The 22,321-nt window shown below is 44.5% G+C and overlaps 1 protein-coding gene across 2 annotated transcripts in view; it reads left to right on the forward strand.

Annotated features, from left to right (window-relative positions):
* Window positions 1-22,321, forward strand: part of LOC140399083 (neural proliferation differentiation and control protein 1-like) — a 271,068-nt gene that overhangs the window by 229,747 nt on the left and 19,000 nt on the right. For both annotated transcript variants that reach the window (XM_072488208.1, XM_072488209.1), the window contains 2 exons: window positions 18,960-19,055; window positions 21,280-21,459. In XM_072488208.1, coding sequence (XP_072344309.1) covers window positions 18,960-19,055; window positions 21,280-21,459 — 276 coding nt within the window. The remainder of the gene's footprint in view (window positions 1-18,959; window positions 19,056-21,279; window positions 21,460-22,321) is intronic.

The following is a 22,321-nucleotide window of genomic DNA, read 5'->3' on the forward strand; positions in this document are numbered from 1 at the left end:
TTGTTTTTGGTGGTGGGGGCTGGCACTCTTGTTTTTGGCGGCGGGGCTGACTCTCTTGTTTTTGGCGGCGGGTCTGACCCTCTTGACTTTGGCGGCGGGGCTGACCCTCTTGTTTTTGGCAGTGGGGCTGACCCTCTTGTTTTTGGCAGTGGGGCTGACCCTCTTGTTTTTGGCAGTGTGGCTGACCCTCTTGTTTTTGGCGGCGGGGCTGACCCTCTTGTTTTTGGCAGTGGGGCTCACCCTCTTGTTTTTGGCAGTGGGGCTGACCCTCTTGTTTTTGGCAGTGGGGCTGACCCTCTTGTTTTTGGCGGTGGGGCTCACCCTCTTGTTTTTGGCGGCGGGGCTGACCCTCTTGTTTTTGGTGGTGGGGGCTGACCCTCTTGTTTTTGGTGGTGGGGGCTGGCACTCTTGTTTTTGGCGGCGGTGCTGACTCTCTTGTTTTTGGCGGCGGGGCTGACCCTCTTGTTTTTGGCGGTGGGGGCTGGCACTCTTGTTTTTGGCGGCGGGGCTGACTCTCTTGTTTTTGGCGGCGGGTCTGACCCTCTTGACTTTGGCGGTGGGGCTGACCCTCTTGTTTTTGGCAGCGGGGCTCACCCTCTTGTTTTTGGTGGTGGGGGCTGGCACTCTTGTTTTTGGCGGCGGAGCTGACTCTCTTGTTTTTGGCGGCGGGGCTGACCCTCTTGACTTTGGCGGCGGGGCTGACCCTCTTGTTTTTGGCATCGGGGCTGACCCTCTTGTTTTTGGTGGCGGGGCTGACCCTCTTGTTTTTGGCGGCGGGGCTGACCCTCTTGTTTTTGGCGGCGGGGCTGACCCTCTTGACTTTGGCATCGGGGCTGACCCTCTTGATTTTGGCGGCGGGGCTGACCCTCTTGTTTTTGGCGGCAGGGCTCACCCTCTTGTTTTTGGCCCAGGGACTGGCCCTCTTGTTTTTGGCCGGTCAACTGGCCCTCTTGTTTTTGGCTGGGGGACTGGCCCTCTTGATTTTGCCAGGGGCTGGCCTTCTAATATTGGGGTCTCTGGTGGAGGTGTCACGTCACTCGTGTACGTACTATGGGAGGGGGAGGGTGAACCAGCAAATCATGTGGTGGGCGACAGGGGGGGTGCAGAAAAAAATCAATGCCTGTACTTGTCACAGGTGAGGTAGGGCTCAAAATGGCGGCCCGATAGCGGGATTCGCAACTTAATCCCTTGCGATCCCCGCCATGCATAACTTTGCATGGCTGGTGAGAGTGAATTGCTTGTGGATGCTGCTCCTCGTGCCAGTGCAAACCACATCAATTCTACTCCAATTGGAGGACATAGTCTTCCAAACGGAGAATCCAGCCCTAACTCTTTGCATTGGTCTTTGACCATTAGTTGATAGCACTCGGTGAGCATTAGAGTGCAGTGTTTGATAACCAACCAGGAGGACCCTCCTTTCATGTTTCCTTTCATTCTTTGGTAGAATGCCTCAGCAACAGTACTTTGAAATCAGCACTATGACCTAGTTTCCTCCGTGTGGAGTGTGCCATTGCAAAGAAAGTCTGGAGAGAGATGAGGTGTTTTTTGTCATCTCGAGCAGCTTTGTGATGCAGGACTCCGTGCTCAACAGGCTGTTCCCAGGGACGCACACTGAGGCAAACATCAGCTGTTGCTGGAGGATCATAAGTTTGTTGAAAGACACTCTTTGGTCTGCTCGAAACTTGCTGGTCTTCCAGTGTGACGAGTTGTCCCGGACCAAATGTTGCAGATTGGCACATTTCAAAGCCCTGGTCTACACGCTGAGGGATGCACTAAAGCTTGGGGCAGTTGCCACAGGAACAATGGGGGATGTGCGCTGCCTAAGTCCTTTCAGCCATAGTGATATTGTATGGAGCCGCCTCAGGCTGTATGACTTGCATGTAATATTCACTGTGTCTAATGAAGTACAATTGTATTGAAGCACGTCTGCATGCAACTTGATTGATTAAGATCAGTGTTTTTCAAACCTTTTTCCTGGCGACCCACTAACCAAATGGCTGGCCCTCACGCCCCACATCACGTTCACTTCCGATCCTGTCCTGTCCTCACTTTTATGCATGATCTTCCTTACTTATGACAGTAAATTGCATTCAGTTCTGCATACTTTTTTTAAAAAGTATTTTTTTATTCTCCCCTTTTTTCACATTTTCTCCCAAATTTACACTCTCCAACAATAAACAATAATCAGTAACAAATATGTCAATCCCCATATCAATAACAAAGATCCCATCCTCCCACCAAACCCCAAGCATTAGCCCGCATGTTCACATAAACAAATGACAAAAAGGAATCAGGAATCACCCATAGTCACCATTAACACACACCGCCACCCCCCCGCCCTCCCCCCCCAACTAATGTTCGATGTTATCCAGTTCTTGAAAGTGCATGATGAATAACGCCCATGAATTGTAGAACCCCTCCATCCTTCCCCTCAGTTCAAACTTAACCTTCTCAAGAGTCAAGAATTCCAAGAGGTTCTCCCGCCACGACCGGGCACAGGGTGGAGAGGTTGCTCTCCAGCCCATCAGGATCCGCCTTTGGGCGATCAACGAGGCGAAGGCTACAGCATCTGCCTCCGCACACGTTTCCAATCCTGGCTGGTCCGACACCCCGAATATGGCCTCCCGGGGGCCCAGGTCCAGTATCACGTGCACCACTTTAGAAATTACCCTAAAAACCTCCTTCCAGTAATCCTCTAGCTTTGGACAGGACCAAAACATATGAACGTGATTAGCGGGGGCCCCCCCGCAACGCTCACACACATCTTCTACTCCTTCAAAGAATCGGCTCACCCTCGCCCTCGTGAGGTGTGCTCTGTATACCACCTTCAGCTGCATCAGCCCCAACCTCGCGCAAGAGGTGTAGGCATTCACTCTCCGGAGCACCTCACACCAGAACCCCTCCTCCATATCCTCTCCCAACTCTTCCTCCCACTTTGCTTTGATCCCTTCCAGTGGTGCCTTGTCCTCTTCCAAAATAGCTCCGTAAACCGCTGACACTACCCCCTTCTCCAGTCTTCCTGTCGTCAGCAGCTCCTCCAGCAATGTGGAGGCCGGCCCCACCGGGAAGCTCTGTATCTCCTTTCTGGCAAAATCTCGAACCTGTATGTATCTAAACATTTCCCCCTGCTCCAGCCCATACTTCGCTTCCAGCTCCTTCAGACCTGCAAACCGTCCCCTGAGAAACAAATCTTTTAGTGTCTTAATCCCCTTCTCCTCCCATTTCTAAAAATTTCCATCCCATCTCCCTGGCTCAAATCTGTGGTTCCCCCGAATCGGCATTTCCCTTGACCCTGCCCCCAACCCGAAGTGTTGGCGAAACTGCCTCCAAATTCTCAATGAAGCTATTATTACCGGACTCCCTGAGTATTATCCCGGGGCTATCGGGAGCGGCGCTGTTGCTAGTGCTTTCAATCCCGATCCCCTGCACAAACTCTCCTCCATTCTGACCCACTGGGAATCAACCCCTCTGACCCAGCTCCGCACCTTCTCCACATTCGCCGCCCAGTAGTAATACATCAGGTCCAGAAGACCCAAACCCCCTGCCTGCCTTCCTCTCTGTAGTAGCACCTTTCTAACCATAAGAACTAGGAGCAGGAGTAGGCCATCTGGCCCCTCGAGCCTGCTCCATCATTCAATGAGATCATGGCTGATCTTTTGTGGACTCAGCTCCACTTTCCGGCCCGAACACCATAACCCTTAATCCCTTTATTCTTCAAAAAACTATCTATCTTTACCTTAAAAACATTTAATGAAGGAGCCTCTACTGCTTCACTGGGCAAGGAATTCCATAGATTCCATCTTCCCTCCCCACATGAACGAAGTAATCCTTCCCTCAATCTCTCTGAAAAAAGCCTTTGGCAGGAAAATCGGCCGACATTGAAAAATAAACAGAAATCGTGGCACAGTTCTGCATACTTAAAGCCAAGCTGTTGCCTAGCAACAAAATAATTCCACCTTGTATATTGCAAATTTTACTTGCCAACAATCCCTGACGCAGAAATCACTGGTTTTGTCCAATCGAGTTTCCAACTCAAACCCGAGATTTAACTCTGGGCTCCAAAGTACCAAAAGGCTGCTTAATCAATCTGAGGATTTGACATCCGGTGTACCATCCCACCTACCTAAACACATTGCTGATCTGGTATCGTTGTACCACACAGAGACGTGAATTCAGCTTTAAAGGAATAGAATTTTCTTTTCATAACGTGTATGTAACTTGAATTGCATGAGGCAGTACTCCGCCTTTACTCCACATCAAAAGAGCTTATGCTGGCTGGGTCATCGTCTGAGTGGTCCTCATTGTAAAACCACCTTCTACAATATAAGTGCTATAAACAACAGAACAAGACCTGTATGTAACGCTACACGAGACACGAGTGTTGACCCCACAACCATTCTAAATTTTAGGTTTCATAATGAAGCATTGTATTTGTGTATTGGCTAGGTATTAAATGAACCTTATGAATGTGTGGATTGATCATGCTAAAAATTGCCCGTTAGTGTCCCAAGATGTGCAGGTTATGTGCTCTATATGCTGCAGGGGATAGGGTGGGGAATGGTCCGAGGTAAGGTGCTTTTTCGGAGGGTCGGTGGAGACTCAATGGGCCGAATGGTCTCCTGTGCTGTAGGGATTCTATATTTTACAACTAAAGTATATTCTTTCCAAAAAGTTTCCTTTCACTTTGACTTACCCAAAGGAAATTTGCTCCGCTGAATTGAGAGATAATTGGACCTCGTACATAGAGTGCATACTATAGAGGAAAATTCATGACTACAAAGAGAACTGTTCCCATTGTAAGAATTTCTTCAGATTTTAACTTATTTCTAATGATGGTAAAAATTGGATTTTTATGTCAAATATACAAAAATATTCTTTACATTTGAACAATTAGTAGATACTGCCAATATTAGAAATGTGCCATATATTGGGTTTCTTTAACCTATTTAATTTAATGAGCCGGTCTTGATGTGGTGATAAAGTGATCAACTGCATGCATTTCACTTTCACTGAACAGCTTTTCTCACAGAACCCACAGAGGTGACCGCTGATGCTGAGCAGAATTAGTTCTGTTTCCACGGGCAGTCGAGCCCATTCAAGCATCAGATCTCCTTTGCCACCATTTGCCAGTGTAAGCACTAACAACAAGCTTGCAAAATGAAAGGCTTGATGCACCACCTGGTATTCATAGATCATAGAATTTACAGTGTCAAAGGAAGGAATCAGATGACTTCCTGAGTTCAACCTGTGATTTCAGTGTCTTTTCAGAAGTAGCATATGCCACAATACTCCGTGACGACTGTCCTGTTCTGCATCGAATGCTTATTCTTCATTCAATAACTCGAGCGCGTCTATACAAACCTTGATGTAAGTGAACTTGAAGTACAAGGTAAACAACAGGAATATAGGTGGGAGAATTGGCACAGAGATTAGTTAGCCAGAGCCTAATTCATGATGATCCACATTTACTGTCATTAAAATAAATCACAAAAAAAAAATAGGATTGCTGTGAATTTTGGGCAGCGGGCAATGCAACCAATTCCTCCTTTTCCATTTCCAATCCCAGGGCAATGGGGTTTTGCATAGTTCACTCTTGGAGGTTTATGCAGAGTTGCAAGTTGGTTCATGTACATTTTGTCTCGTACTGAAGGTTGTAGGTACAGTAATCGTCTGAATAGAGGAGTTTGGGTCAATTTACTGACTATTGTATAAATTGATGAATGACCTAGTTATGTGCAATCCTGTACTTTCACTGCAGTGTAAACCTGACCCCAAATACTGAGCGAACAAGGACTCTGGCAGTCTCGGGACAGTTTTGATGTAGGGTATCAACAGAAACTTGCATTGATATTGCCTTTAGCATCACAAGATTAGAAAAATAATAAAGACAAGAAAGATTGTTCAATTGATCTTGGGTCATATGTTCAGCAAGACCACCTACTGTCTCCTTTTCCCCATACAGTCCTACCAATTCTAATCTTTTCATTTCCAGTTCCCTACCCATAAATTTATTCCAAGAATTGCTTCCCATCTAAAGGAAGTAATCCTTCCAGTGCATCACAGGCATTAGCTTGTATTGTATCTTTCAATGGGGTATCGTATGCTGATTTCACTATTCAACTGAGACAAGCAACAGTACGTACAAGTAAATGTAACTGATCCAGCCCCTAGGTCTAGTGGTTAAGCGCATAAAATGGGTATCGTGTTGAACTGTACTGACAAGAAGTTTACTTATTTAACCTCTATATGCTGCTAAGCAGGGCTGCACAGTGGTTACAAATATAGTTACATTCTCATGACAGCTCCTCCCCGCCCCCTCGGCACTTCACAGCCAATGAAAAACCTTTGAAATCATTGTTGTAACGTGGGAAGATGGAGCATCCCATTATTGCACGGAATGTCCCACATTACAGCAGTAAGTTAAATAGGATGACCTGTTTAGTGATGTAACTAGTTGTCACGTCATTGATGTTGTGACATTGCCATAAATATTACCACTTGTTGTAACAGTGTTGCAACATAACCCTAGCATGACCCATCTCTGAGGTTTGTGGGTCAGAATTCATGTGATGCAGGAAGGATGGATGTCAACATGCACAGAACTCAGCCGTGAAGTGGCTGCAGGTCTTTGAGTCAATGGGGCACTTTTTATATTTTCTAAGGGATCCTGATGGACTGGTGGCCCATTTTTGTTTCCCTGTTGCTGTCCTCTAAAGAATATATGAAAAGCCTAGATTTGTGAAAAGCAAGAAAGCCAGTTCGACTTTGCGTAATGACGAGCATGCAAATCCATAAAAATATGGGTCTCTACTGCCATCCCTTGGTGAAGATTGAGCCATATTTATTTCTGATTGTAGCTCTGTGAGACCTTACCGTCAATTATTGCAACTTGCCGTCACAGAAATTGCTTAAAATACACAAACGTGTGTGTTTACAATAATACTGACAAATCTGGTTTTTAGTACAGCAGTGCAGTTCCAGTATGGCTGTCTGAGACTGAAGGAGTGCTATTAATAGCTGGCATGCATTGCTCCTGCAGTTAGCAACACTTTATGTTCTTGAATAAAGCTGGGAGCACTCTAAAGACCCTGCTTGTTATATTGCCAGTGACTAATTGCATGATGCTCGGTTCCCTTTTTAAGTTGCCAATCAAAATCACTGCCCTCCACCAGATGTTGATTTTAGAATGACACCAAGATAAAATCGAGGAGAGTAACACTTAAAGTTCTTCTGCGTGAGACATTTAAGTCAAAGGCAGTTACTCCAATTTAGATGGACATCAGAAATTTCGACAGCACTATTCAAAGATGAGCAGAGGTTTCCTACTATCCTGGTGACCTTTCTTCCCTTAACCACAGTCACCAAAACATTATCTGGTCATTTATCTCATTGCTGTCTATGGAATCTTGCATTGTGAAAATTGCCAACATTTCGCTCCCTAAATAACAATGGCTGGCCTTCAGAACTACTTGATTGGCTGAAAAGCACTTTGGGATGTCCTGAGGATGTACACGGTGCTGTAGAAATGCCAACATATTTGTTCTTTTCTTGGGTTTTTGTTTTACCAGTGCTTCATGGAGCTCCAATTTAATTGTGAAAATGTCTGCTGTGGACAGCACTGGAAATTGACTATCTGATCAGCCTTGACAAGGACATATTCATCTGATGAATCACTTGTGACCTGCCTCAGATTGCCTGCTGATTAATAACGGGTGTCGGTGATGTGGAGACGGCAGGCTTGTCTATGGCTTTGCTGGCCCTGTTCTCATAGCTTTAGAATACACATGGGATAATTGGCTTTAAAATGAATTGGGGATATTTTTGTACATGACAACAAATTAAAAATGCTTCTAAATCTGCTGATGCATGTCACAACCAATCAGTGTTGCATTTTTTGTCAATACCTCTGTTATTAAGTCACAGATTTCAGCATGGTAGATTAATCAAACAAATTACTCATTCCGCCCAGTGCAGTCAGTGCCATATTAATTATAGTTAATTGTATAATGTGGAGGGTGTTATGTTTGTCCTCAAACACTTTAATCATTTGATAGTTTTATAGAAGAAATGCTTTGCCTTAACCTTGAATTAGTGGGCGGGGTGGTGGACAGTGGGGAGCAGTGCAATCCATTTCCTTCTCTGAACCCACACTCATGTCCCCTGGTTTATTTACTACTGCACTTCCTGTGGCCCCCCAGTGAGGCTGCTTTACTGTCTATTGTAAGGGGATAAGGGGAGGGGAAATGACTAAGCTTCTGACACCTTTGAAGTTGAGGTAAGAAGACCAAGCCTGAATAACAGGATCTGATATGCATCTGAAAAGTTTCCTGAAACTAGTTTCACCATCAAAACTATTCCAGAACCTTTGTGACTGTGTTAACTGACATTCATTTCTAATATTGTATACCACTTTTTTTTTAATCTCTCCTTTCCTGAAAACTAACTGAGACACAGTAGCGCACACACAGCCAGGTCTTCTGAAGTCTTGTCTTCAATTCTAACCATACTGAATATATGTTAACAGGGTCCATTGCAGACACACAGTCAACCAGATAACTAGAAGAAGCAGGAAGCAAATAGGTTTCCCCCTCCCTGTACATGCAAGGATCCTGAGGCCAACATTCCACCATCATGTCAGCTGGGATGAGCGAAGTCAGGCACATGTGAAAATGAGAAGAATAATAATAACCTTTATTGTCACAAGTAGGCTTACATTAACACTGCAATGAAGTTACTGTGAAAAGCCCCTAGTCGCCACATTCCAGCACCTGTTCGGGTACACAGTGGGAGAATTCAGAATGTCCAATTCACCAAACAGCACATCTTTCGGGACTTGTGGGAGGAAACCAGAGCACCCGGAGGAAACCCACGCAGACACACTGAGAACGTGCAGACTTCGCACAGACAGTAACCCATGCCGGGAATCGAACCTGGGACCCTGGAGCTGTGAGGCAACAGTGCTAACTACTGTGCTACCGTGCTATGGCAAGTGATATACGTTTTGAGACGTTGCTTGTAATAGATGACTATAACCCAATATTAGTATTTTAAAATCACTTGATTTGAATTCAGATTGAGATTTAAACATTTTATTGCAGCTGTTTAATTCAAATTATGGAATTTTTTTAAGGGACAGTGTAATTTTGAAAGTCAGGAGTATCATTCACAGTGGTGCATTTTACAGTGTTGCTTTGTTTTACATAATTGACAGTATTTCCTAAGGCAAATGACCAAACCTACCTTGTTGACTGGCAGTATGAACCTAACCTACGAATTCAGTCCTTTCCCTGGTCACTTGACTGAGCCTGTTCATAATCTTTATCTTATTGGCTCCGAGGTGAACTTCAAACTCTATATCCTCTCCATCACCAGGACCTCTTAATTAACTACCATAACGTCGCCCAACACCACTCTTGCCTTAGCTTCTCTTCTACTAAAGCCCTCATCAACAAATTTGTTAGCTGTAGACTCGCCTGGTAATCTTCCATCTTGCACCCTCCTTAACTTGAGCTCACCCAAAACACTGTTGCTCGCACCAAGTCCCAGTAACCCATCATCCCTGTGCTTGCTGACCAACACTGGCCCCCAGGGGTTCAGCAATGCCTTGATGTTAAAATTCTCATCCTCGTTTCCAAACCCCTCCATGGCCTTGCTCTTGCCCATCTCTTGAATCTCCTCCAGCTCTACAACCCTCTGAGATCTCTGCACTCCTCCAATTCTTGCCTCTTGAGCAAGCCTGATTTTAATTGCTCTGCCATTGGTAGCCAGGCCTTCAGCTTCCAAGGACTGAATCTCTGGAATTTAGTCCCGAAACAACTCTGTTTCTCTTTCCTCCTTTTAAGATGTTCATTTGGACACTACATCAATCTTCTGCCCTAATCTCTTCTTGTGTAGACCTATGGCAAATTTTATTTTATAACACTCCTCTGAAGTGTCTTGGGACTTTTTACATTAAAGATGCAAGTTGTTGTCATTGTCACACATTGTTACGGATCTCCAGATCAGCTGCCAGAACTACCTGCTGCGTGTATAAGCGCCGTGCATGCGACCAGTGCCAAATGTAATTTATGATAATGAGGAGTGATCGAGATATCATTTGCTGGAGCCTATGGCACAGCATAGAAGTGGCTTTTGGTTCTTGTGGGATATGAGCATTTACTCTATATAAATTCCTGTTCTGTTGATTATTTTGTGTTTATGCATATTCTAGAGCAGTGAAAATTTTAATAAAATGCATTAGTCCTGCAGAGTGATCTGATTTGTGACTGACTGCCAAGTGAGGAGAGTCTAGGCATCTAACTTCCTCTTTCCATGCTGGTGTTTGTTAAAGATAGAGAGCTTGATATCCTCTCATTTTGTATCTATTCCCGATACTTAGATCGATAATCTTTCACTTTTCTGCCCTTTCAGTAATTAAGGTAACATTCTTTTGTCTTTAGTAGGAGTAGAATTCTGATGTCTTTAGCCTTTAAATTTAAAATTTCCAGAGTCTTGTTTTATTTGGGCTTCTGTATAATTTGGTACCTAATTTTACTGATTTGTGAAGAAACAGGGGTGAACTAATTAAGTTGATTGAAGCCAATCATTCACCAATGGCATACCACAATCAGTATTGAAGTGCCTTCCTGACTGTAACCCATGCAAATCATTCAGATTTTTTGATTTCTAATAGTATTTCAGCGTTTGAACAATGTAACTGAGCATAAGGGTTGAGAGCTGAAAAATGATCTTCTATGGAAAAGGAATTTTAATTAACAAAAGATTTGGCAGGCTAATGAAGTGCTGTATATGATGGGCATGTTATGTGCTCTACTTCTTTATTGGTTTCGAGAAATGTCGACAATTTCTGTCCACTTGGCTGATCAAGGTTACAGGCATTTGAATCATTGTGAGCCATGTGCAGGCCAGTCGCAAGTTGTCCCTTTTTTAATATAAATTTAGAGTACCCAATTCTTTTTTCCAATTAAGGGGCAATTTAGTGTGGCCAGTCTACCTACCCGGCACATCTTTGGTTTGTGGGGGTGATACCCACGCAGACACTGGGAGAATGTGCAAACTCCACACGGACAGTGACCCGGGGCTGGAATTGAACCCAGGTCCGTGGGGCAGCAGTGCGAACCACTGCGCCACCATGCTGCCCAAAGTTTTCCCTTTTAAGATACAATGCATGTGCAGCCCTCATTACTGCACAACAAAAGAAAAAGGTATCAAATAAGCAGGCCGCAGAAAATGAGAAAATTTACACGGGACATTGCGTTTCCACAGTAGACAATCATACTGGGTCATTCATGCGAGCTCCAAGTAGTTGGATTAATTGAACAGCTGGAACTACACGATGCAACAGCAGACAGGCAATTCCCCACAAGAATAACAGGTTGTGATTCACCATTGCAGAAAGTTCCTGACTCAGTGGTAGTATTCTTGTCCCTGTCAGCAAATTGTACGCACGCAATCTGGCCTTGTGAAAAGTACTGAGCAAGTACTGCAGTGTTGGGGGTGCCGACCTGTGGGTGAGATTATGCCTACACAGGTGGACATAACTGATCTCAAGGCTCTAGTCCAAAGAAGAGCAGAGGAGTTTTCCCTAGTCTCCGAGACACTATCCCTCAACCAACGTTATCTTGGCATTTACACGCTGTTTATGCTGTGGCATTTCCTCCATTGCGTCAGTGATTGAAGTTAATTTGCTGTAAAGAGCTTTGGGACATCTTCTAGTTATGAAAGGTATAGAAATGGAAGTCGCTTTTTTTCTCATAGTGATTAGATGGAGTGGCCATGCTTAATTGCTCTTTAGTGTCCAAAAATGTGCGGGTTAGGTGGGGTTACGGGTTTAGGGCGGGGGAGTGGGTCTAGGTATGGTGCTCTTTCGGAGGGTAGGTGCAGCCGTTAGGAGGCTGACGGCCTCCTTCTGTGCAGAGTCTGCACGTTCTCCCCATGTGTGGGTGGGTTTCCTCCGGGTGCTCCGGTTTCCTCCCACAGTCCAAAGATGTGCAGGTTAGGTGGATTGGCCATGATATATTGCCCTTAGTGTCTAAAAAAAAAGGGTAGGTGGGGTTACTGGGTTCCGGGAATAGGGTGGAGGCGTGGGCTTAAGTACGGTGCTCTTTCCAAGGGCCGGTGCAGACTCGATGGGCTGAATGGCCTCCTTCTGCACTGTAAATTCTATGATACTGCACTGCAGAAATTCTATGAATTCCCATGGAAGATGAAAATGCCCAGAGAGATGTTGCCCAAAAAGAATAAGTGAAAATGATAAAAGAGATGGGTACATGTTTGCACAGCACCTGATCAGTAACTGAAAAACAGCATCATGCCTGAGCGGGTCCATTGGTCTTTCATCAGGAACATGTACATTGGCTCAGAGGAAATTTAATGAGTGGAGAAAAGAGCTGTGCCTCAGTTAGTGAATTCAGAACTTGGTGTGGAACTGGTCTGGACAGATCCAGGAGGTCCATACCTCTGCTATTCCCAGATGGAGCAACCACTAGCCACTGACTGGATAGTGAAGGGGAAGATGATGGGCTCTTGGCCGCTTTGAAATATGCATCTGGTTGGATCGTAGATAAGGATAGGATTCAGGAGGTGCTTCATCTCCAAAGTGGAACTGCGTGCTGACCTTGGACCAGACCAACCACCATCACCAAGGGCTGCTGGAATTGAATGTCCCAAAATGCTTCACAGGGCCATTCTCAAATAAAATTAGATACCCAGTCACATAAGGATATTATGGACTGATGATTAAGTATTCATATATTAGAGCAGATACTTAAATATTTAATCAGAGGTAGGTTTTAAGAAGCCTCTTTAAAGCACAGTGGTTAGCACTGTTGCTTCACAGTGCCAGAGTCCCAGGCTTGATTCCCACTTGGGTCACTGTCTGTGCTGAGTTTGTATGTTCTCCTCGTGCCTGCGTGGGTTTCCTCTGGATGCTCAGGCTTCCTCCCACAAGTCCCAAAAGACATGCTGTTAGGTGAATTGGACATTCTGAATTCTCCCTCAGTGTACCCGAACAGGTGCCGGAATGTGGCGACTAGGGGCTTTTCACAGTAACTTAATTGCAGTGTTAATGTAAGCCTACTTGTGACACTAATAAAGATTATTATTTTAAAGAATGTGAGAGAGAGGTTGATGGTTTAGAAAGTGAATTTCAGGACTTGAGGTCTAAACAGCTGAAGATCCACACCTGTCATATGAGGAGCGATTGAGCTCTCTGGGACTGTACTCGATGGAGTTTAGAAGGGTGGGGGGGGGGGGCGGGGGGAATCTCATTGAAACTTACAGAATACTGAGAGGTCTAGAGTGAATGTGGAGAGAAACTAGAATCTAAGGGCACAGCCTCAGACTGTAAGGACAATCCTTTAAAACAAAGATGAGGAGGAATTTCTTCAGCCAGAGGGTGGTGAATCTGTGGAACTTATTGCCGCAGAATGCTGTGGAGTCCAAGACACTGAGTGACTTTAAGACCAAGATAGATAGGTTCTTGATTAATAAGGGGATCAAGGGTTATGGGTAGAGGGCAGGACATAATATCAGCCATGATTGAATGGCGGAGCAGACTCGATGGGCTGAATGGCCTAATGCTGCTCCTACATCTGTATGGTCTTATGAACAATGTTATGATGATGGAAGTGGAAGACTGTTTTATGATGGAGGGTACAAGGGTCAAATAGAACAAATAAGAACAAGAGCAGGATGTATGGGCAGCTAAGTTGTGACCCAGTCTAGTTCAGCCTCAGGCAATGGGCAGAAGCAGGGATCGAGTATGACTGGGCTGGATGCCAAAGATAATGGCCTCAGTCTTTCCAATATTTAGTTGGAGGAAATTTTTACTCCAATGCTGGTCACAAAAGAGCAGCATGACCAATCTGAGGCAGTGGCTGGATGTTGTCGGCGTACATGGTGGACCCTGATGTGTTTTCAAATGATGTTTGCCAAGAAAGGATCAGCAGCAGAGGAAAGGAGGGCAAAAACTTTGTTTTTGAAATAGTTATCTTCTGTATATTGTGTATACAGACTTCAGTATATTCATGGTTAAAATACAGGCAAAAATGTTTGTTAATTTAGACTCCACATTACCACATTAATTATACAATACTGCAGAGCTTCAACTCAATTAAGTGTACTTCCCTGATGTATTTTAGTTCCTGGTGCACTGTATTTCCCTTATTTTCCATGGTAGCAGATTTCCAATCCGTATTTTCAAAAGAACATTTCAGCACAGAATGAGGCCACTCAGCCAGTCATGTCCATGGTGGCTCTCTGCAAGATCAATACTGCTAATCCCACTCATCTAGGGTGGATCTTCAGGGGGCATCAGAGACAATGGTGTGGGAGTGGGAAAGAATACCATTGCAGGTATCTGTTGCTGTCTGAGAGCAAACATATGCCCGGGTCTGCATGTCGCTGAAGTGCGCTAGCGATGCCTTTTTTTCCGGCTGCATTATGGCATTGCCTGCAGAAATTAGACTGCCTGCGGTCTCACCGTTTTTTTAAATTTAGAGTACCCAATTCTCTTTTTCCAATTAAGCGACGATTTAGCCTGGCCAGTTCACCTACCCTGCACATCTTTTTGGGTTGTGGGGGTGAGACCCACACAGACATTGGGAGAATGTGCAAACATCACACGGATAGTAACCCGGTGCCGGGATCGAACCTGGGTCTTCGGCGCCGTGAGGCAGCTACAGTCTAACCTTAATATAACTTTTAAAAATAAATTTAGAGTACCCAATTCATTTTTCCAATTATGGGGCAATTTAACCTGGCCAATCCACCTATCCTGCACATCTTTGGGTTGTGGGGGTGAAACCCACGCAAACAGGGGGAGAATGTGCAAACTCCACACGGATAGTGACCCAGAATCGGGATCGAACCTGGGACCTCGCCGCCATGAGGCAGCAGTGCTAACCACTGTGCCACCGTGCTGCCCCCACCTTAATATAACTTTATCGCATACCTGTATTTCCACTTGTAGTTGTGTACCGTAGGCTCCTATTACGGCACCGAGTCTCAATGTAAAAACAGTGCATTTAACAGACAGTGAATTCACTGATAAAGATCAGATAAGGAAAACTGAATTGTATGCAATTTAGTGTTTTGCGGAACAAAGAGAAGTATATTCAGGCAACTACTGTCTCTGAAAGTGCAGACGTTATCTCGAGCGTTGTGCGTTTTCTGAATGATCAAATCAATCCAAACTCATTCCCTTGCTGCTCCACCCCAGGCACCGATGTGCTTGTCCCCTCCTGAAACAAATTGTAAGGGATGTTGCTCTAAAAGGTGCTGCCCATTGTGAGCAACAGGGAGCTGTTGACTGCTATTATGGAACAGACAATTTGTCATCAATCCCATCTGTCTTCTTTCAGACTCATTGAGTGTTTGCAATCTGACACTGTGCAAGCTGCTGATTTACATCTGTATCACCTCTCGCGGTCCTGGTCAAGCCCTCCCGCTCAGAGCAGGGCTTGTTTGCTTATGTCTTGAGAGAGTGCGGTATGGTGATTTCCAGGCTCCCCACAGCTTCCACTTGCAACCACACACAGCCAGCCTATAGTTGTTGGGGGTTACAGGCCAAGGTCCTTTGGTATGTGCTGTTGACAGTTTTATTTAGCAAGACAACAAGCCAAATCTTATCCCCTTTATTATCCCCAATTTCATGGTTGATGCTCAGTTCTCTTAATCCTGTTGTTTAACTTTTGCTTCACTCTCTCTTTTCTATGATCCACTCAAGGTGAATAATGCTGTATTTACTCACTACACTTGGTTCACATGGTACTATCAGTATATCCAATCAGCTTGATCACTTGCATGCACATTGGAAACCGGATTTATTTTGGGAAATAGAACATATTTTAGTTGAACTATTGAGCTAAAATATTTTATTTTATTGATTTATGTTGCACTAGTCTTATGAGAGGAGTCATTCTAAATCCAGCTTTCCTTACCCAACTTTTCCCTTGTTAGATGACACCAAACAAATTTTTCAAATGAATTTTCTCCTCGTCTTTCAATCTGCGATCATGTGGAGAGCATTTAACTTAGCCTTGAAGCAATGCCAGCTTTCAGCTTCTCGCTTCACAACTTTCTGAACACCGTTCCAAGGGTGCTTTACATCTCTCTGGCACTAATGTAATTGCCAATCTTCGCATGCGATCAGACAGAGGGCATTTGCAAGCTATTCAACCTAAAGGCATTACTACCTTGGCTTGATCTTGCCCTTGGGTCAGGTTGTCTGCAATCACTTTCCATTATGTGGTTGGATAATAATGCAGAGTGGAACTTTGACTGATGTCTCCAATTCCACCCACTCCCCACCCATCACCAGCTTATTAAAATGTTGAACAAGTTGTAGCGCCTTGAATGCTACTTTGGCAGAGACTACTTTCCTGATGTCCCATCAATGGTTCCAGGTTTTATCCCAATATATGCTGAGTTTCCTATCACTTCGAGTGTTAAAGTTGGCCTTGGTGCCATTGGATTAGTAAGGGATTCCACTGTTGGATACTGTTAGTGAATTTGTGGGCGGGCATGAGTTGAGGACAGTATTAAGTTGGACGCACATATCATGCCTGGTGAGGTAAGCCCCTGCTATAAATGTTGACATCGATTCTGCATTCCAATTGCACTCCATTCGGTGCATCGTTTGACATCAAACCGTGTAACTTGGACCGAGTCGTGATCACAACAGCAGTCCCCATTTATCATCAACAAGGTGCTCAATTAACATCAAAATACTCCTCGTTGGTAATCTGCTTAAAAATGTTCAATAACCATCTCATCTTGTTAAATTTGGGCCCAAATCCTGGAACTCCCTCCCTAAAAGCCTCATCACTTGGCTGCTGTTCTTGAGTACTGGATCACTGGGATCCTGGAGCTGGTGGGCGATGTGACCCAGGACATCCTGCGCCCTTGCAGCTTGCTAGCCACAACTAGGAGGAGCTCAACAGACCCAGGAGGAGTCACCAAAGCCCAGGGCAGGGTCCTGCCCAATATCCAGGCCTTGCTACTGTCCAAGACAACCGGACATCCCAGCAAGGTACATACATGCCTGAAGGCATATTTCTTCCCTGATCTCCCTTCCTCTGCTGGAAGTCGGCACCACCCAACACTCAGGCTGATCTGGGCCAGTTAATAATGAATGAGCACTGTTTATGCAATCAAGACACAGTCCACACTACACCATTTGATGTCAAATGATGCAACGACTGTTTGGAGTGCAATTGATTGCAGGATCAACTGCGAAAATTGTTTTGTAGGGGCAGGTAGTCCAACTACAGGGAAGAAACTGGTTTGTTTTTTTAATTTAAAACTAGAAACCAAAACAAGAACCTTCTGTGGATCGTACATCCTACAGGTCCCGTTTTGATATTGTGAGCTGTGCCTTGACCTACAAAAATATCAGGGGCCCAAATTGAAGTCTTCTAGCCATTTAACACAAATATCCAAGTGTCTATATTTAAACACAGTTGACTGTTGTACAATTGCAACTTTTTGTATGGGATGAAATGCCATGTTTGTGCCACCCTATTCTGACATGCAGGTTGCCCTCAGATAGCAGTGACTGCAGAGATCCTTTGCTGGATTTGGCAAGATCCTCTGCTTTTTTTGTTTTGGCATCAGGCCTTGGCAGATCTGGCAAATTTGATTTGGGATTGTCCTTTGCTCCATCTGGCCCACATGTCAAGAGTCAGTGATGCCAAGACTTACCACAATATAATGAATTCCCTCTCCTTCAAGTCAAATAAATCTTGCAGACACAGTAAATGGTGACACTGCAAATCCATGATCAGGAATATTCTGGGACTGGAGTTTTACAAGTGAACGTTTAGCACTATAAATTGAAGTCAAATTGATTCCTAACATAAATATACATTTTATTCATGGAAATGAGAGCCATTTTGTTCAGCAACAACAAGTGGTATGTATTTATCATCCTTAAATGTAGTAAAACAGCGCAATGTGCTTTATAGGGACATTATTAGATGCCTAAAAGTTTAGCCAAAGGGGTAGGTTTAAGGAGCATCTCAAAGGAGGAAAGAGAGGCAGGAAGGGAATACCAAAGTTTAGGGCCTTTCAGCTGAAGGCACAGCTGCCAATGATGAAGGAGGGTTTTGCAGCAGTGAGCTGTGGCACGGGAAGTCAGGCAATGTTATAGATGTAGAAATAGGCAATCCTTGGGATGGCCCGGATATGTGGATGGAGTTTGTAGATTTTTCCAAAGACAATGGTTTTGTTCTTCCCAATATTTAGTTAGTAGGAAATTTCTGTTCATCTAGATGCTGGGCAAGCGACATGACAACTTGGAGCCAGCGGAGGGGTAGAGAGCGATAGTGGTGAGATAGAGCGGAGTGTTGTCAGTATACATGGGGAAATTAGCGCACTGTTTTCAGAAGAAGTGGTGGAGGGTCAGGATGTAGTAACCAACGAGGACCAAAGATAGATCTTTGGCGACACCAGAGGCAACGGTGCACGATTGGGGAGGGCAGAGAAAAGAAGCCATTGCTGGTTCTGACTATGAATAAGAATTAAATCAGGCACATGCAGTCCCACCCAGCTAGACAACACTAGTGGTATTCAAGGAGAATTGTGTGGCCAACCATGTCGAAAGCTACAGACCGACCTAGAAGGATGAGGAGGGAAAGTTACATTTTGTCATAGTAGCAAGTTGTGACTTTGAGAGCCGAAACCTGCTTGGAGCGATTCAAACATTGAGTTCCAGGGAAAATATTTCGGTAATTATGGTGTATTTATTTAAATTGGACCAGAAAGGGTATTGTTATCTTTCAATTGACTATTCAAATGAGTTTAAACTGGAGGTTAAAAGGATAAATGGCTGGCAGTAATTTAAGTGAATTGGGGCTCGTTCACCCAGAAGGTAATCAGCACTTTACAAAAGATCGATTTTCTGTTCGTAAGCTTTGCAGTTTTCTGGCTATTGAGATTTGTTTTCTCTCTCCCTGTAGGGATGCATCACGGGGCCTCTGATATCGATGGTGATATTGATTACATAGCATCACTCTTAGCCAAAAAAGATGATGTGCCGCAACTGGCTGCAAAGAGTAAGTACACTGCACACGGAGCACGACAGAAGGTTTGAGATCAAATTCTAAATGTGAAATAATTGTTTTGCGACCCTTTGAGCCCTTTGTTTAAGGCCCCTGCAGGGTTTGTTCCTCTGTTAAAAGCTGCAGGCAGGTTCTGTCTGTTGCCATTACCTGCTGTAAACTGGCGCACTTTGATCTGGATTACAGTGATGTATCAGCTGGGACTGGGTGTGCAGAGTTGCATGCTATTGATGAGGTTGTCAACAAGGATGCTAGTGTAGGAATGAATGAGGGTCTCACTGCCTCTCTATTAATGTCCTCTTTATTTCGAATTTTACCAACTTGCTTAATAGCCCTACTTACTAATTCCACTGATTGTTTGTTTGGTTTCAATGCAGCTTGCCATGTGTTTGCTTCAGAATGATAATTTCATCTATAATGTTCTTCCCATGACCTTGTTTGCCATTCACTACCCCCCCACCCCCAGCAACTCTGGTTTCCAGTGCATTTTTCTCATGCACATTCATGCACATGCACATGCACATTGAGCACAGGGAAAGTTATGTTGGTAGTGTCTGCAAGTGTGGAACAATCGGGATAGGATTGGGGAACCATGGCAAGCTTCATGGAGTTAGATCTGCAGACTTTTGAGGCCGAAGGTTCATGGTATAGGAGCCTGAATTGGGAAATCACTAACGCTTCAGATAATACCACAGCTGCAGGCCACACCTTGAGGAAAGGAATGGGAAGATTGAGTACGGAGGAAAGGAACAAATCATACCATATTTTGTTGTTTACTCGGGCAGCACGGCGCAGTGTTTAGCACTGCTGCCTCACGCCGCCAAGGACCCGGGTTCAATCCCGGCCCCGGGTCACTGTACGTGTGGAGTTTGCACATTCTCCCCATGTCTACATGGGTCTCACCCCCACAACCCAAAAAGATGTGCAGGGTAGGTGGATTGGCCACGCTAAATTGCCCCTTAATTGGAAAAAATTAATTGGGTGCTCTAAATTTATTTAAATATTTTGTTGTTGACTCGCCAGTTATCAACAAAATGATAAAATGATTTGGGGCGGCACCGTGGCTAGCACTTCTGCCTTACAGCGCCAGGGTCCCGGGTTCAATTCTGGTCTTGGGTAACTGGAGTTTGCACATTCTCCCCGTGTCTGCATGGATTTCCTCTGGGAGCTCCAGTTTCCTCCCACAGTCCACAGATGTGCAGGTTAGGTGGGGTGATGGGAATAAGGAGGGGGAGTGGGCCTAGGTATGGCACTCTTTCAAAGGGTCGGTGTAGACTTGATAGGCCGAATGGCTTCCTTCTGCACTGTAGGGATTCTATGGATTAAAAGCAGCCGCCAATTTTTTTTGTTTTTGTTTTGTTTTTTTAAATTTAGAGTACCCAATTTTCTTTTCCAATTAAGGGGCAATTTAGCGTGGCCAATTCGCCTGATCTGTACATCTTTGGGTTGTGGGGGTGAAACCCATGCAGACACGGGGAGAATGTGCAAACTCCACACTGACAGTGACCCAGGGCCGGGATTCGAACCAGGGTCCTCACGCCGCAGTCCCAGTGCTAACCCCTGAGCCACGTATCGCCCCCTAGCTGCCCATTTTAATATTAAAAATGTGATAGGCTCACTCTGATCTATGTCCCTGCACCAGGAAATGTGGGAGAAGAATTAAAAAATCAGGTTGCAAAGTGTGGCTGTTGTGAGAGAGTTGTTTTGGATTCTGTTGCAATGTATTGTTAACTAAGTTGCAGGCAGTCACTGCTCAGGAATGAATACAAGATAAGTGCGTCAAGAAGGGGGTTGATGTTTTAAGAAAAGGGAGGTCGAAGTCAGCAGCATTTGCACAATGTAATATCATTAGAACTGGATATTTACATTAGAAAATAAATTTCTCCTTCACTCTGTCGGGGAATTGGAAATGTCAATCTGGTATAAACCAAGAGAGCAGGTCTCCAGCAGCTGGAGAATTAGAGGTACCTGAGGGAAGACTAGAACTGATCCTCCCGTGGACAAGCATTTGGCCTCCCTCAGTCCTGTCCTGCACACAGCTGAGATGGGAGTGCACTTAGCTGAAGGCAGTAGTCCCACTTCCCATCTCTGTTATAGTCAGGCTAGACCTTCACTCCATTGAAATGGGACATCTTATCTGTATTTGCAGTTTCAAATGAGAGAGTTGGATCTTTTATCAAGTAACAATTTTTAAACAATTAATACTTTGCATTAACAGCTGGTAAGGATAAACCTGCTGAAATACAAGATGAAACAAGAGGAGTTCGTGCAGACATACCATCCAATAAAGATGTATCACCTACTGCAGCAAGCATACCCCCAAACACTCCTGGTAAAGTGGCAGCAGTAAAGAGTGTTCCAAAGAAAGATGTTCCCTTCACCGATGCCATCCTACTCAGTAAGTGTGCATTGCATTTCAAAAGGCTCCACCTTGATGGACAAAAAACAATGAATCGAGACAACCCCCAGTGTACCACTAAAACCATACAACCTAAGGGACTGTGGTTTTGAATCCTTATCTGGTACTGGGCTGATTCAGCCCAGGAAATGTTTGAGTAATTACTATTGGGCTCTGAGCAAAAGAAGGGAAAAGCAATCAGCCAGGATTCCTGATCCAGATAACCCCTGCTGAACAGTGGGTGGGGGCAGTCATTGGGTGTACATACTTAAGGATCTTTGCAGTGTTGCACTCCATAATCAAATAGCCTACCACCACTCACTGGGTTTAAATCATCACTTCGGAACCTTCCCAGTGCCATACCTAACATTCTTGAGGCCTGTAAAGGTAGATACATATAGCTGGGGTGACACTGCTAACAATTTATTAATATATCAACAGAAGCAAAAGAAAATAGCAGATTTCGCATGGACGACAACTGCCTTTGTTGTCACCACCCGTCACATTTTTCTTATGAGCAGAAGTAATTGCTTCCATTCAGAACAACGTCTCATTTACAGTATCAGCTACATTACACATGAAACAATTACCAGTAATGCTAATTCATACACACTTGTTTTAACAGATTAAGGATTAGTTTAATTGTAGCGTTTGAGAAATTTAGTTCCTCCTTGCTACCTTATCAACTTTTATCAGAGTCGAGCTCTGCACTTCCTTAGCCTTACTTCCTATTGACCCTTCAATTAATGTAATGGGAGACTGATACATGTCAGTAAAGGAAGTATAAAAAGACGGTGATTATAGATCACAAATCTCTCAGCAGCATATTGATTAATGTAAAGACCAGCTTTAGACTTCTGAT

Source organism: Scyliorhinus torazame, chromosome 22 (genome assembly GCF_047496885.1).
Source record: "Scyliorhinus torazame isolate Kashiwa2021f chromosome 22, sScyTor2.1, whole genome shotgun sequence".
Lineage (NCBI taxonomy): Eukaryota > Metazoa > Chordata > Chondrichthyes > Carcharhiniformes > Scyliorhinidae > Scyliorhinus > Scyliorhinus torazame.